At 50.0% G+C, this 16,051-nt stretch overlaps 2 protein-coding genes across 2 annotated transcripts in view; both read left to right on the plus strand.

Moving 5' to 3' along the window:
* SBNO1 (strawberry notch homolog 1) overlaps positions 1 to 16,051 on the plus strand; it is a 946,695-nt gene that overhangs the window by 261,312 nt on the left and 669,332 nt on the right. The window lies entirely within an intron of this gene.
* On the plus strand, positions 5,863 to 6,958 carry LOC147679389 (uncharacterized). Its single transcript, XM_086944717.1, is given in 2 exon segments — positions 5,863 to 6,915; positions 6,917 to 6,958. Coding segments are annotated over 2 exon segments (1,095 nt in total).

Raw genomic sequence — 16,051 nt, forward strand, 5'->3', positions numbered from 1 at the left:
GAAGGTCCCCTTCAGGAGGAGACTGGGGCCAGTCTAGAGGAGCTAGACCAGCGGTGAAACAAACGTAGGACGTCGTCTGGAGGGTCACTAGCCAACGGGCAAGTGACCAGACAACGTGGCAAGCGACACAGAAGCAAAAGTGCCCCACGCAGATCTGGTGGATGCTGGAATGCTGGTCTTCGGTGCTCGTGCTGCTTGGGGTTGGGGCTTCTCTTACCACAATGCACCCACTCGAGGGTCCCTCGGCGGTCGTGCTTGGTCAGTGTCGTGCTGGTTCTGATGGTCACCGGGTCCTCTGGTCTCGTCGCACCCACGGTTCTCAGCTGTGCTGTAGAGGCAGGTAGAGGTCAGAGAGGGCAGGGAGTCCGGGTCTCGTCGTGCTGGTCGGTCTGGGTCCGGAGGAAGGACGTTCAGCAAACCGCAAGATACTTAGTTGGTGCCTGCTGCTGCAGGGTGACTACTCCTTAGTCACAAGGGAGAAATCTTGAGAAGAAGTCTTGAGTTTCTTTCGTAGAAAGTAGTTTCAGGATTCAAAGATGATCTAATTTGGGAAGGGGGCCCGCTCCTACCTTTATACTAAAGAAAGGGGCTGGCACGCGACTAGGTCCTGCCCATGGGTGGGACCAGGAGGGGGGTGGTTACACCCCTCTCCCTTGTCCGGACTTTCCCCAGCTCAGGGGCTGGTGTGCCCCTGGAACTGGTTCAAACCGGCAGATGCATAGTGAGCACTGGGGTGCCACTTGCAGTCACCTTCCTCCTGAGCCCTGCCTACCTGGGATACACAAAACCCTGTCTGGGATGGTGCTAGCACCGCCCCTGACAGGAAACCCTTTGTCCAAGCTCTCCTCGCTGGAAGGACTCCCAGCAGCAGGAGGTCAGACTTGTCTGTGGTGGCAGCATCCATTTTGTGATGCTGAGGCTCGAGTTAACTTTAACCGGGGTTCCCAGTTACATACATGTCGTGTCCCTCTAGAAGGGTGGAATGCTAACCCCGTCGCCAGAATTGGCGAGGGGTTAGTATTCCAATTCGTACGACACCTTACTCGACCTGTTTTGATAAAGCGATACCAAAGATAGCAAGTAACCACGAGGATTATAATGCACTTAAGAGTATATGGTACGCGTTATCATAGAACAACTATTAGGACTTGGTTCCGCAAGCTGCAGACGGGCTCAGCTCATGCCAGAGCACCATCTCACATAATTCCAAGCACTCTGCCTCCAGGATTGTTAAGGCCTGCCATAGGAGTGACTGATAGGAATACATGTGTCCACTTTAGGGTTAGATATAGGAATACTATATCTAAAGCAAAGGGTGATTACACCACCTTGCCCCAGCTGTCGTGCAGCCAGTTGTGTCAGATTTGGATGGCCAGCCAGGGGTGTCATAATACATGCTGCAGCCCCTGGTAGGCCCTGGGTACACCTATGCCCTGGGTACCGAAGGTACACTGTACAGGGACTGATCAGGTGACTCAGTATCCAATTAGATATGTACCTAAGGTACATGGAATCCATTTTACAGAGAGAGCAGGAGGCCTGGGGCCCTGAATAGCAGGGTCCCAGGTCAACTAAGTCGAAAAACCAGCAAAACACCAGGCAAAAAAGTTGGGGGCAACCATAGTTGGGTATCCACCTTCCTACAGCGTCTCCCACTCATTCCATTAGTGGTTCAGAAACTCCCTGACACTAATCCTAGTGTTCGAGGCATGTGGGCTTCTAAATTCATATCTGTGCATAGATCGCCGCCTAGTGTTGGGTCCGGATGATTGCACATTGTTGTCCTGGAAGAGTCTTCGAAGTATCACGAGATAGGTGGCTCCTCCCCCTGGACTACAGTGCGCATGGGCATCCTCTCCATCCTCAGATTGTTTTTTTCCGCCATTGGGTTCGGATGTATATTTATTAACTCCAGTTCGGAATCGATAGAAAACTTTATAATTGGCCAAAAGGCCTCTAGGTATCGTCAGTATTGTCTTTGCGATCGGTGCAGAGTACTCGTTCCAGCTCAATTCTCGAGCCGGACGTCAAGAAGAGCTGCGTGGCTATTCAGCACCAAAGGCCCGGTCGATGCCAAAGGCCTTATCGACGATCGATGATGGAACGGAGCCCATTCAATAGATGTCCCGTTTGCAACTCCAAGTATCCTCACATCGATGTCCACCCGGTGTGCAACAAGTGCCTGTCTCCGGATCACGATGAAGCCAACTGTATGGCTTGTTCTCGGTACCGGTCCAAAAATACACTTCGCCTTCGGCGCGGAAGGAAGCCCAGCAGACAGCGCCTGACCCGGTGAACATCTTCGATTCAGAGGAAGATGAGGGGGTCGAGCAGGAGGTTCAAGGAAACCAGTCAGATCCTGCATCGGAGATTGACTCCAGTTATGACGCGGAGGATGAGGAGATGAGGCCTTTATGGTCGTAGAAGATAGCTCGAGCGAGGAGCTAGGCCCAACCGTTGGTATGGGGGCCGAGACTAAAACACTCTATAAGGCTCAGGTCGAGGGATCGCCACAAGGCCTTACCCAAGATCAAGCGCATAGTTCGACGGCCTCGCTTCAAAGCCCGGCTACGGACAATTCAAAAGAGCCATTGGTTGATCGATCAAAATCGAAACAAAAAACATCTGTGGCCACAAAACCGAAAGCACCGGAAACAAAACCGAAAGTACAACTTACTTTGAGCGGATCGAAGGCTTCTGAACCATCGGCTTCCACGAAACAAAAAAGTGCTATCGACCCGGAGAGGTCGCTAAGCGTCGACTCGACAAAGCAAATGTCAGCAAAGACCTCGAGCCCAAAGCACACAGTGGCTCTAAGGACCCCGTCAAGTTGACACAACCATTCGCCTCTTTTTCACAACAGTTGTCGGACTCGCTGCAGCGCATTAAAGAGAAAGCTATAGCTGTCGGACCGAAGGCCACTCCACCCCCAAAGACGGTCAGTAAGACTCCGAAGGCGTCGGCACCGATCAAGTTTATACTGGCGCCGCCAGTCACACCTAAGGCGTTCGCCCCAAAGACAGCCATTGAAGCTGCCAAGAAGGTGTCCATGGGGCCAAAGCCTACAACTACTGAAGAGGCCACAAAGCATAGACAGCCTCTGCAGGAGGATCAGTCTAGGCAATTCATCGACGAGGGATTCTGCAACATCACCTCTTGTTTTTGAACCTCTACAAAAATATGGACAAGAACCTGCTCCTTTTTCACCCACACATTCAGATGTGGATGTAGGGGATGATGACAATGAGGATTACAGTTATCCTGTAGACAGTGATCCAGAAGACCACACTGAGCCCTGGACAGACACTGTTGACCCAGGGTAGCCACAAAATGCCCCTGACAGTCATATCTATGCTGTTAAAACATCACCTACAGAAGACACGGCTGCGTTTAACGCACTTATTGAGAGGGCAGCAAAAAATCACGATGTCCAACTCCACTCCTACCCTATAGAAGAGGACTTTTTATTTGACACCTTCTCGAGCTCAGAGAGAACTGTCAAAACTCTACCCATGCTGAAAGGTGTCTTAAAACACGCTGGAGAGATCTTTAAGGAGACCACAAGGGCAAGAGTGGTGAACCCCAGGATTGAAAAAAAATACAAACCAGCACTAGTGGACCCTACATATATCAGGGGACAGTTGCCATTGGACTCTCCAGTTGTTTCAAATGCTCGTAAAAGAGCGAACTCGCAAACCACGGACGATGCTCCTCCCCCTGATAAGGAATCTAAAGTGCTAGAAGCCTCAGGGAACAGGGTGGCGGCTCAAGCGGCCAATGTCTGGCGAATCTCCAACACACAGGCACTCTTAGCCAGATACGACAGGGCTCATTATGATACACTTGAGACCCTGTTACAACACTTACCAGATGAGTACAAGGAGGCAGCGGAAATGCTAATACAAGAAGGGAAACTTAGATCCAACGCATCTATTAAGTGTGCGCTAGACGCAGCAGACACTGCAGCCAGGGCTATTAATACAAGTGTTATGTTGCGGAGACACGCCTGGCTGAGAATCTCTGGCTTCAAGCCTGAGATACAAACCACCATACTCAATCAGCCAGTTAACCCTGATTACTTATTTGGCCCAGAAGTGGACACCACCTTAGAAAGAATTAAAAAGGACACTGAGACTGCTAAGTCTATGGGGGCTCTACAGTCACAGCAGTTCAGGGGTGGTTATTTTTGTCGCTCCACCAATAGAGGAGCTTCCAGAGGCCAGGTGTCCCAGCAGACACAATACAGTAAAGGAGGCACGCAGACCACCTACAACAAGAACAATAGGGGTGGCTATCGTGGAAACAGCACCAAGGGCAGAGGTCGTGGAAACAACAACTCCCGATCCTCCGCCACTAACAAACAGTGATGTCTTGTCACTACCCCCCGACCATATAACACCGGTCGGGGGGAGACTACAACTGTTCCTGCCGGTTTGGAAATCCATCACTACAGACAGGTGGGTGAGGCAGCTTATCCAGTACGGTTATTGTCTGGAGTTAACATCCACTCCACCCAACAAACCCCCAAGACACCGTCCTATGTCCACAGAGCATATACAGTTATTACAGCAAGAGGTAGTCCGCATGCTGCAAAAAGGAGCCATAGAGCTCGTACCTGTAGAACAAAGAGGTACAGGGGTGTACTCGCTGTACTTCTTGATCCCAAAAAAGGACGGGTCCCTCAGACACATACTGGACCTCAGGCCCCTAAACCAATACATCTTGTCAGAACATTTTCACATGCTCACATTACAGCAGCTTCTACCGTTACTCAGTCAGGGAGATTTCATCGTAACACTAGATCTAAAGGATGGATATTTCCATATACCGGTACACCCGTCATCAGGAAAATATCTCCGATTTTACCATTCAGGATCAGCATTATCAGTTCAAAGTCTTCCCTTTCGGAGTGACAACAGCACCCAGGGTGTTTACCAAGTGCCTAGCAACAGTGGCTGCACACCTACGGAGACAGAACGTTCACGTCTACCCTTATCTGGACGACTGGCTTATCCAAGCAAAGTCGGCCCAGCAATGTGCCACCCACATGTCCCACACCATTCACCTTCACAATCTGGGGTTTTCACTGAATTATCCAAAGTCCCACCTTCAGCCCGCCCACGTACGGCAGTACTTGGGCGCGACAATAGACACTCTGGCAGCCAAAGCACAGCCAAATTCAGTGAGGATCAACAGCATGCAATTGCGGATACAGAAAGTCAAACCACAACACTCGCTTCCAGCACGAGTGTTCATGCAGTTGATAGGCATGATTGCCTCCTGCATCTTCATAGTCCATCACGCGAGACTACACATGCGTCCGCTTCAGGAGTGCTTAGCACGTCAGTGGAATCAGGCTCACGGACAATTAAGATTTCCTTTCACACCCCTGCCCGCACTCTCCGTTCATCTTCCTCTGCCCTCCTCACTGTTCCCCGTTCCCACAAAACTCGCACTGGTGGAACTAGATTCTCTGTTCTTGCACCCCGGTTCTGGAACGCCCTTCCTCTCTCCATGCGCTCTATCCCTATCTTCTCACACTTCCGTAAAGCACTCAAAACTTTTCTGTTTGCCCTGGCCTACACCCGCTAAACCTCCTGGCCCAGTCTGTTCTGTTCCTTAGAGCTCTCAGCGCCAGGAAGCCGTTTTGGCCATCGTGCGCTCTACAAATATTTTCTTTCATTCATTCATTCATTCAGTGTTGGTGACCGGTCGTGCATACAGCTCTCTGCATTGGTGGAACCAACAAAACCTTTGCAGGGGCCGACCGTTCCAAGAGCCTGTACCACAAATAATACTGACGACGGACTCATCTCTCCAGGGATGGGGAGCTCATGTACTCCACTACACAGTGCAGGGACTATGGACAACACAGCAGAAAAAGATGCACTTCAACCTACTGCAACTGATGGCAATCTTCATGGCAATGAAAGCATTCAAAGTGCATTTGTGCAACAAAGTAGTGTTGATCCGGATGGACAACATGACTGCCATGTACTACATACAGAAGCAGGGAGGTACACACTCTCCACATGTGTCTCATCTGGCTCGGAGCATGTGGAAGTGGGCCATTCAGAGAAATATCTTCCTCATGGCAGAACACCTCCCAGGCAAGGACAATCAGATGGCAGACCTGCTCAGCAGGCACAGCCACCAGATGCACGAGTGGGAGATACATCCATCAGTACTCCAACCGTACTTCCAGCAGTGGGGTCATCCAGAGATAGACCTATTCGCCACAAGGGAAAACGCAAAATACCAAAGCTTTGCCGCCAGGTTCCCACACCCACAGTCGCAGGGAAATGCGATATGGATGAACTGGTCAGGCATATTTGCGTAAGCTTTCCCCCCAGCACCGCTAATACCGCTAGTGGCACGCAAACTGAGGCAACACTCGATGACTCTCATCCTGGTTGCTCCAACGTGGGCACGCCAACCATGGTACACCACGTTTCTAGAACTCTCCGTGGTACCTCATCAAAGGCTACAACTCACACCCAGACTTTTGACGCAGAACCATGGCGACATTCAGCATCCAGATCCGCAACAGCTCAACCTGGCGATCTGGCTCCTGAGGTCTTAGAATTTGGCTACCTCAACCTGCCTCCTGACTGTATGGATATCATAAGAGAGGCAAGGAGGCCCACAACTAGAGCATGTTATGCAGCGAAATGGAAGCGATTCGTCATTTATTGTGCCAATAACGACATTAATCCGCTAGCTGCATCTTCCCACAACATCATCTGTTATCTATTACATCTATACAAATGCAATCTGGCCTACGCTTCGATACGTATACATTTATCCGCAATAGCAGCTTATCTCCAAAACAGGCAGCATCTCTCACTTTTCAGAGTGCCTGCCATCAAAGCTGTTCTGGAGGGACTCAAACGAGTTATTCCTCCCAGACACCCACCAGCACCTGTATGGAACCTGAATGTGGTCCTTACCAGACTGATGGGTCCACCTTTTGAGCCTCTACACTCATGCAAGATACAATTCTTAACGTGGAAAGTGGCTTTCCTAATAGCAATCACATCGCTATGACGAGTTAGTGAATTACAAGCACTAACTATCCAAGAGCCATTCATACAGGTTCACTCCAACAGGGTGGTGCTACGCACTAACCCTAAGTTTCTGCCTAAGGTGGTTTCACAGTTCCATATCAATCAAACTCTAGAACTGCCAGTGTTCTTCCAGATTCAGTGGCGGAGAGAATGCTCCACACACTAGACGTAAAAGAGCTCTCATGTACTACATAGATAGGACAAAAGATTTCAGGAAGACAAAACAACTGTTTGTTGCCTTTTCACCACAACACAAAGGCAACCCCATTTCAAAAGCAGGTATAGCCAGATGGATCGTTAAGTGCATACAGATTTGCTATCATAAGGCTAAGCTCACATTAACGATTCCCCCAAGAGCCCACTCAAAACGAAAGTTAGGGGCATCCATGGCTTTCCTGGGAAAAATTCCTTTAGAGGAAATCTGTAGAGCAGCCACATTGTCTACCATACATACATTTACCAAACACTACTGCGTAGATGTGCACTCCAAACAGCAGGCAGCTGTAGGACAAGCTGTTCTAACAACACTTTTTCAGACTGCTGCAGCTGGCACAGGCAGCCGCCGCTAATAGAGGGACTGCTATATATTCTATGCACAGATATGAATTCAGCAGCCCACATGCCTCGAACCGAATATGCTACTTACCAGTATGCATCTGTTCTTGGCATGTAGGGCTGCTAACATTCATATCGCCCGCCCTCCTCCCCGGCGCCTGTAGCGGCTGCAGCACTCGGAATTACTCTTGGCATGGTCATCACTTACTGTACTACACTTCATCTCTGCCACAATGGCGAAAAACAATCGGAGGATGGAGAGGATGCCCATGCGGACTGTAGTCCAGGGAGGAGCCACCTATCTCGTGATACTTCGAAGACTCTTCCAGGACAACAATGTGCAATCATCCGGACCCAACACTAGGCGGCGATCTATGCACAGATATGAATGTCAGCAGCCCTACATGCCAAGAACAGATGCATACTGGTAAGTAACATATTCGTGCTCCCACATGGGCACGTCAACCATGGTCCTATCTCTTTCACACAGAGCATGGAGACATAAGACACCCAGACCCCAATCAACTCACTCTGGCGATCTGGCACCTTAAGTCCTAGAGTTTGGCTATTTTAATCTATCGCCAGACTGTATGAATATTATCAAAGAAGCTAGGAAGTTCTACCACAAGAGCCTGCTATGCAGCAAAGTGGAAGGGGTGTTTGATTAACTGTAATAACCTCATCAACCCGCTTGATGCTTCTGTACAAAACATATGCTATTTGTTACATCTACATTGTTCCAATTTAGCACACACGTCCATATGTTTACAACTAGCCGCATATCTCCAAAATAGACAACCTCTATCTCTTTTTAGAGTACCTGTCAATAAAGCATTTATGGAGGGACTAAAGTCATTCCCCGAGACGTCCACCTGCTCCAGTGTGGAATCTCGACATTGTTCTCACCAGACTAATGGGTTCTCCCTTTGAGCCATTGCACAGATGTGAACTACAATTTCGCACATGGAAAGTTACTTTCCTAATTGCTGTTACATCATTCAGAAAAGTGGGGGAACTTCAGGCATTAACTATAGAAGAACTTAAAAAAAAAAATTATTAAAACAGAGTAGTTCTTCTGACCAATCCTAAATTCTTTCCTAAAGTGATTTGTGCTTTCATTTCAATCAATCTGTTGAGTTGCCTGTGTTCTTCCCTCAACCAGATTCAGTAGCTGAATGTGCACTACACACATTAGATGTGAAAAGAGCATTGCTTTATTACATTGAAAGGACAAAACCTTTCCGTAACATAAATCAGCTTTTTGTCGCTTTGGCTCCACCACACAAAGGCAATCCTATATCAAAATCAGGTATTGCAAAGTGGATAGTCAAGTGCATTCAAATATGCTATGCAAAGGCTAAACAAACATTACCAGTTCCCCTAGAGCACACATCTACACGCTAACTGGGGGCTTCTTTAGCATTCCTAGGAAATATACCCATCGATGATATATGCAAAGCTGCAAAATGGTCTACATCTCACACATTCACAAAACATCATTCTGTGGATGTATTGGCAGCACAGCAAGCTAGAGTAGGCCAAACTGTTTTACGTACACTATTTCAGACAACTGCAACAGCTACAGGTTAACCACCGCTTTGGGAGACAACTGCTATGTAGTCTATGCAAAAGCATATGATCTACAGCTCATATGCCTCGAATGGAAAATGCTACTTAACCAGTATGCCTCTGTTCTTGGCATATAGAGCTGTAAGAGTCGTATGCGCCCGCCCACATCCCCGGGTACTTGTACCTGTTGCAGTAACATCTTACTTGGATACATGCATTCATGGACATCGCCGCCTTACCACTCTTACTAACTCCTTTATCACCCTCTGTGGGAAAACAATCTAACAATGGAGTCTATGCCCATGCACACTATCTCCGAAAGGAGGAGTCACTTACCTCGTGACTGGAAAGACTTCTTAGAAGATAAACAAAGTGCACATATCTGGACCCAACACTAGATGGCGATTTATGCAAAAGCATACGATTCTACAGCTCTATATGCCAAGAACATATGCATACTGGGTAAGTAGCGTTTTCCACATGTATGTACTTTGTGGGCTCTGGAGAACATCCCTAGGATGTCTGCTTCCGCTTTGCTACTTTTTTTTCTGTTCAACTGCCTCTTTTTAACTGTCTTGATAGAAAACGACCAGCAGAGGTCTGTAAAATACCAGCATTGCTTTCTGCTGATGGACTTTCTTTTTTTCTTTTTCTGTCAACCAGCAGAGGTCAGTAAAATACCAGAATCACTTCAACATTCTCTAGATTCCAGTCCATAGAAATTGTCTTCCACAAGCACCCGTAGACAATATATTTTCAAATCTTGTATGTTCAGTGATATGACCACCGAAGGCCCTGTTTTTATATTAAAAGCACAGCTTTGGACTAAGCCAGTTACTGCTAAACGGCAATATTTCTCTCCATGTGTTCCCATACCTGGTGTGTCACGCAGTTTGGTGCTTACTTTCCCTCAATGTTGAAGAACAGTAGATGTTTCAGCACCCAGGCTTATAAGCTACATAGCTAAATACATAAAAGGTCCCAAAGGCGAGACTGATTGCATTGCAAATACTTGTTCTACGTTGATAGAGGCTCCCAACCTCCTATTCCTCATCTTTCGAATATTTTCCCAGGAATTGGACTGTATCTGGAAATTCTTAAGCAGTACACCTGCGTACTAGCAGGTGGTGCTGGCAGCTCTGCGTCACCATAGTTCATCTCTGGAATTAAAAATTGTGTTCCTAAGTAGCTACAACCCATGTGCACTAACATATCCTTTGTTGTCACACCAATATCAGAAAATCCGGAGCTACCTCTAATTTCTCTGAGAATGTGTTTTTCAAACAAAATATTTTTTGCATGGTCTGCGCTTGGAGAGAACTGCGCCATAGGGTACACCTGGAGAAGATGTATGCTCCCTCAGTTCTCCTGCTAGGGCAGTGCCCCCTCCAAAATCTGCAGGGTTTAAGCCTAGTGAAGAATTTCTGATTTATCCCCAGTCGGTTTGCCTGGGGTGTCTGGGTTCAGAACACGACTGACTTGCAGCGACTCTTTCTTGACGTACCTCAAGCCAATCCGGGAGCACAAAGCGAAACTCTGTCGCCATACATTGGAAGACCGACCCCCTCCCCCTTTTCTCCCCTTAGTTGGGACTGGAATCTTGGGCCAGAATCCTGTTATGCCCGGAATGTTATTGTTGAAACAATCTGGCAGTTGGCTGTGGTTTTCCTGCCTGGTCGGTCATATACCTACCTACCTGTGTCTAACTGGTCAGTCAGTCCTCAGCGCCAAGACACCTACGGGTATTTGTGCACTTTATAAAATGCATAAATAAATAAATAAATAAACTGTTTGTATCTTCATTAAAGTGTGGAAACTTACCAGCCTACCGAGGTCTTCCTTTCAGTGGCGATGAGCTGGAGAAGCTGTTATAAAAGACTGAGGCACTGATTTGGGAGCTGCCAGCATTTTCGGTCATCAACTTCTGAGGTACTGTAACAATGCAGAGTTTGTGCCAATTCTCTGTTGGGCATTGCCTTTAGTTTGTGAGGCGTTGTACCCAAGTGGAGTTTGTGGGATCCTTTTAAGCTGAGTATGCCAGCCCACACTTTTTGGAATCCTCGCGCTTAGAAGTGTGCGTGAGGGAGTGTCCCGTTCACTTGAGTCTGCTCATTCAGGCTTGTGTGGTTGGCCCTTTCCTATGAAGCTTAGCTGACGCAGGCGAGTGCTAGGCAACACGGACCACGGCTGAGTTGTTTCACAAATCAAACAGCAAACTTGTGCTTGGCAACCCAGTATTCAGCTCATGCTGAACATCGTTATTCCGGAATATCTTCGGGTCCACCGCAGAAAAGGAAAGGTAACCTGTGCAGCAGATCGCTGTGAGTCGCACACCTTTTCTTCAAATCTTCACTTTTCCTTTTGTCAATGTGATGATTCGCACACCTGTTCTTGAAAACAAAAATTCTTTCCTAGTGCGGATGCAGGGATTCGCACGCCCTAATTTGCCATAATTAATTGATATTTGGCAGTGCATTGCGGTAATCCCCTCCAGCGTGTTACAGTACAATAACTTGGGCTGTGGTTTGTGCACTTCTTTCGAGTGTGTTTTGGGTTTTCCATACACTCCCCATTTGCACAAGGCGAATTCCGGTGAATCGCTCACCTCATGAATGTTATTCTCACCCTCCGTGTGGTATACATTGATTTGTGTGTGTATATTTATTTTCTGACTACTTACTACTGTTTTGTATTTCATATGCTCCCATTTGCTGAAGGGCGTGGATTTTGGTGCTTCTCACCATGTCTGTTATTTTCACCAGTAGTATTGTAGACCTTGATTGGTACACATTGTTATAAGTTGATTTATTTTCCTTCTAGCCCCACTCTTGCAGTCCCTTGAAAGAGGAGCGCTTCCTCCTATTCTCAGGGAGGCCCTAATCGTCACAATTCTGAAATCAGACAAGGACCCACTCGCATGTGATTCTCATAGACCCCTATCTGAAAGAAACAAGTTAGTGTTAGATTCCTTACCCTAGACTTACCCCCAGGCATCATACTGGATCCGTAACGTTTTCGTCAGCAGTAGTCCTGCACGTCGGTAGGCATCGTCTGCGGCTCCGCGCCAGTTGTCCGTGTCATGATCGCCGGAATGACGTCGTCTGAGTACTTCGCCGCCGCCCTCGCGCGCTGATGTCAGTTCTTCTTTTTTCCACTCCAGCAAGAGCAGATCCGGGAAGAGCAGTACTCTTACTCATTTTTTGACTAACTTTTTTGATCTATTTTGATCGCATTTTGAGTCGACCTTCGACTCGCGGTGCCGATAGGGATGCCTGGTTTTAAACCTTGCGAGACCGGTCACCGCTTGATGTCGGTGACAGACCCCGTCACCGCTTGATGTCGGTAACCGACCCCCACCGTCGGTGCCTTTACTGCCTCTGGACCGACCATGATGACAAGTTGTGCCCTGACTGCCGGGCCTTGACCTCGAAGGCTAGACTGGAGCGGTCCCGTAAGCTGCTCAAGCTCCGGCAGTCTGCTCCGTGCCGCTCGAGGTCCTGGTCGAGGAGGAAGTAGAGGGACTGGTCGCGGAGCCTCAGTCATCGCCGCTACACAATTCCCCACCACTTGTCGGGGTCCAAGTCCTCAGGTAAGTCGAGGCATTTGAAAAAGAAGTCGAGGAGGCGATGTGGCTGGGAGTTCAGGCGACACGCCCATACGGCTCCACTAAAGCCGCAAGCGCCGCATGCAGTTCCACACCTGCCGGTCCCTATGCTGCACACTGCGCTGGGTGAGATACGTGACTTCCTCGTGGCCATGAGGACTCACTTTCCTCCGTTGGACCCTGTTGAGGTGCCTTCGGGCTCTGCGGGTCAGACTGGGAGCCCTAGCGGGCCGGCGGCTCCGGTGCCGTCGGGAGCTCCGGCCCCGGTGCCGTCGGGTTATCGGCTCAGGTGCCGTCGGGTGCTTAGGCCCCGGCACCGTCCACTCCGGTCCCGATGCCGCAGGGCCCCACAGGATCCAGGCCTGGATCCGAGTCGTCGCCAGTCGACCTCAAGACTCCTCCGCTGGCGCCGACCCAGAGGGTGTCGCTCTCGGCGCAGCCTCCGGACGACGTCCCCAGTTTCAGTCCCAGTCCGGGTCCGTCGTCGGACAGGCGTAGAATGGCAAGGCCTTACCTGAGAACCGGATCCATCATTTTTACCTGACTACCAGGAAATGGATGACAAGGAAGACTGGGAGGGGTCTGAGGACCCTCTGGAACTGTGGTGCCAGTCGAGCCAGGACTGGGCCGAAGAGCTGTGGGAGGCCAGTGGTCTGGACACTTAGCCCGACACTGAATACATCTCTCCTCCCTCCGTGGCTTCGGAGGAGGGGGGCTGCTTACAGTGTGATGTTGAACAGGGCGGCCAAGGCCTTGGTTCTTGAGCTCCCAGTCGCGGCTGTGAGGACTAACCTCCTCACTGAGGTGCTCAAACAGCAGTCAAGCTCCTTGGAGCCTCTACTGCCGTTTAAAAAAGCCCTCCCAGACGTTCTGATGGGCACCTGGTGCAAGCACTCCACAGGCCTCCCTGTGGATCATAACGGAGCCCGACGCCACCGCCCGGCTCCGGGCGACCCCTGCTTTCTGTCCATTCACCCCACCCCCAAGAGCCTGGTGATCCAGGCCTCTACATCCCAGACCGTATTTCTGACCGCTCCTCCGGATCGGGAATCCAAAAGGTACGATCAGTTTTGGAAGAAACTGTTCTCCTCCCTGAGTTTGGGGCTGCGGTCTGTCAACACCGCCTGCCTTTTGGGCCGTTACACCCACTCTCTGTGGGACACGGTTGCGGAGGTGCTGCCACAGTGCCCGGATGAGGCCCGTACACGGCTCGCCCAAACCCTGGCTGAAGGGCGGGATGCAGCACGCTACTCGATCTGGTGTGGTGTTGACACCACAGACTTGCTGGGTAGGGCGATTGCAGCGACAGTGGCGGTTCGCCGCCACGCCTGGCTGAGGTCCGCCAACTTTTCGGGGAATGTCCAGGTCACCCTCATGGACATGCCCTTCGATGGCCGTCTCCTCTTTGGCGACAAAGCCGATAGTGCGCTGGAGCGTTTCAAGGATTCCAGGGCTACGACCAAGTCCTTGGGCCTAGGCCAACACCAGAAAACTTCCGCTTTTCGCCACTTTCGTGGCCAAGGAAGGGGCGCCCCCACACGTCCAGCCAGCCACAGGCCGCAGACCCAGTCTCAACTCTGTCGCGGACGTGGTTACCGCCTTGGAGGTGCCGGGGGACACCAGCAGGGTCAGTCCACACACGCTCCCACAGCATCTGCCTCTAAGCCTTTCTAGTCTGACATTTCAGGCCCATTCGAGGCCAGTGGGGGGCAGGGTCCCTCGTCACCTCCCCATCACGTCGGACAGGTAGGTGCTGCAAATCGTCTGAAGGGGCTACTCCCTCCCCTTGAAGGCGACCTCTCCAGCCATGCCACTTCAGTACCACCCCATGTCGGGGATCACTTGCAACTTTTGCAGGAGGAAGTTCCTGGGGAAGAAGAAGGACGTGGTTGCTACTCCCACTACTTTCTGGTACTCAAGAAGGGCAAAGGGGGCTAACGCCCTATCTTGGACCAACGGAGCATCAACGGCTTCCTCCGGAAGGCGAAGTTCAAGATGCTGACTTAGGCTCAGGTCCTAGCTGCCCTGGACCCAGAAGACTGGATGGTAGCGTTGGGCTTGCACGACGTGTATTTCCACATCCCCGTCCTGCCGGCCCACCGACGCTACCTGCGGGTCATGGTAGGCCACGAGCACTTTCAGTGTACTGTGCTCCCCTTCGGCCATACCAGCGCCCCCCGGGTGTTCACGAAAGTGATGGCGGTGGTCGCAGCTCATCTGCGCAGATCAGAGGTTTCAGTCTTCCCCTATTTCGACGATTGCTTGTTGAAGGCGGACTCACCCCAAACAGCCGTCTCCCACCTTCAGACTACGGTCGACCTCCTGCACTCACTGGGGTTCTCCATCAACGTGCCAGTCACACTTGTGCCCCTCTCAGAAGCTCCTTTTCATTGGAGCGGTTCTGGACTCTGCACAGTTTCGGTTATCCCCCCCCCCCCTAACAGCGGGTTCAGGATATTCAGGCTCTGATTCCGATCTTTCAGCCATTATCCCGAGTTTCGGTCAGATTTATTTTTTTTTTTTTTTTTTTTTTATCGGTATTTATAAAGCGCGACTGTCGCTTCGAAAGAAGCATCCTGGCGCTAACTGGAAGGAGTGCGGAGGGGGGAGAATTTAAGGCAGGATTAGATGGCGTCCCGCGCATACTCATCTGATAAGCTGAAGATCCATGTTTTCAGTTGTTTCCTGAATTGGTTTTCCTTTGTCAGGGATCTCAGATGCTGGGGCATTGCGTTCCATGCTTTGGAGGATAAGTGGGTAAGAGTTTTACCCCCTTTGGTTTTTAGGTTGAACCTGACTAGTGTTAGAAGGTTGTTGTTGGAGGATCTCAGGGACCTGTGAGGATTATAGTGGGGATAGCGTTTGACTAGGTACTTGGGACCAATATGGTTGAATGACCGGAAAGCCACGGTTAGGATCTTGAACAGGATCCTTTTGTGCAGGGGCAACCAGTGGAGGGTTCTCAGGGCGGACGAGGCTGAAGATCTTCTGGGGAGTTTGAGCACGAGCCTCGCCGCCGAGTGTTGGACACTCTGGAGTTTTTTGAGTGTGGATTTCTTCACACCTGCCAGGAGGCCGTTGCAGTAATCTATACGAGATAGGATTAGTGCCACGGTAACCGTCTTTCTGGCTTCAATTGGAAGGAAATCAAAGAATTTTTTGAGGGATTTGATGATTCCGAAACAGCTTCCTGCGACAGTCCTGACATGCTGGTCAAAGGACAGGTTAGTGTCGAAGGTGACGCCAAGGTTTCTTG

The sequence above is a fragment of the Lissotriton vulgaris genome, chromosome 11, assembly GCF_964263255.1.
Source record: "Lissotriton vulgaris chromosome 11, aLisVul1.2, whole genome shotgun sequence".
Lineage (NCBI taxonomy): Eukaryota > Metazoa > Chordata > Amphibia > Caudata > Salamandridae > Lissotriton > Lissotriton vulgaris.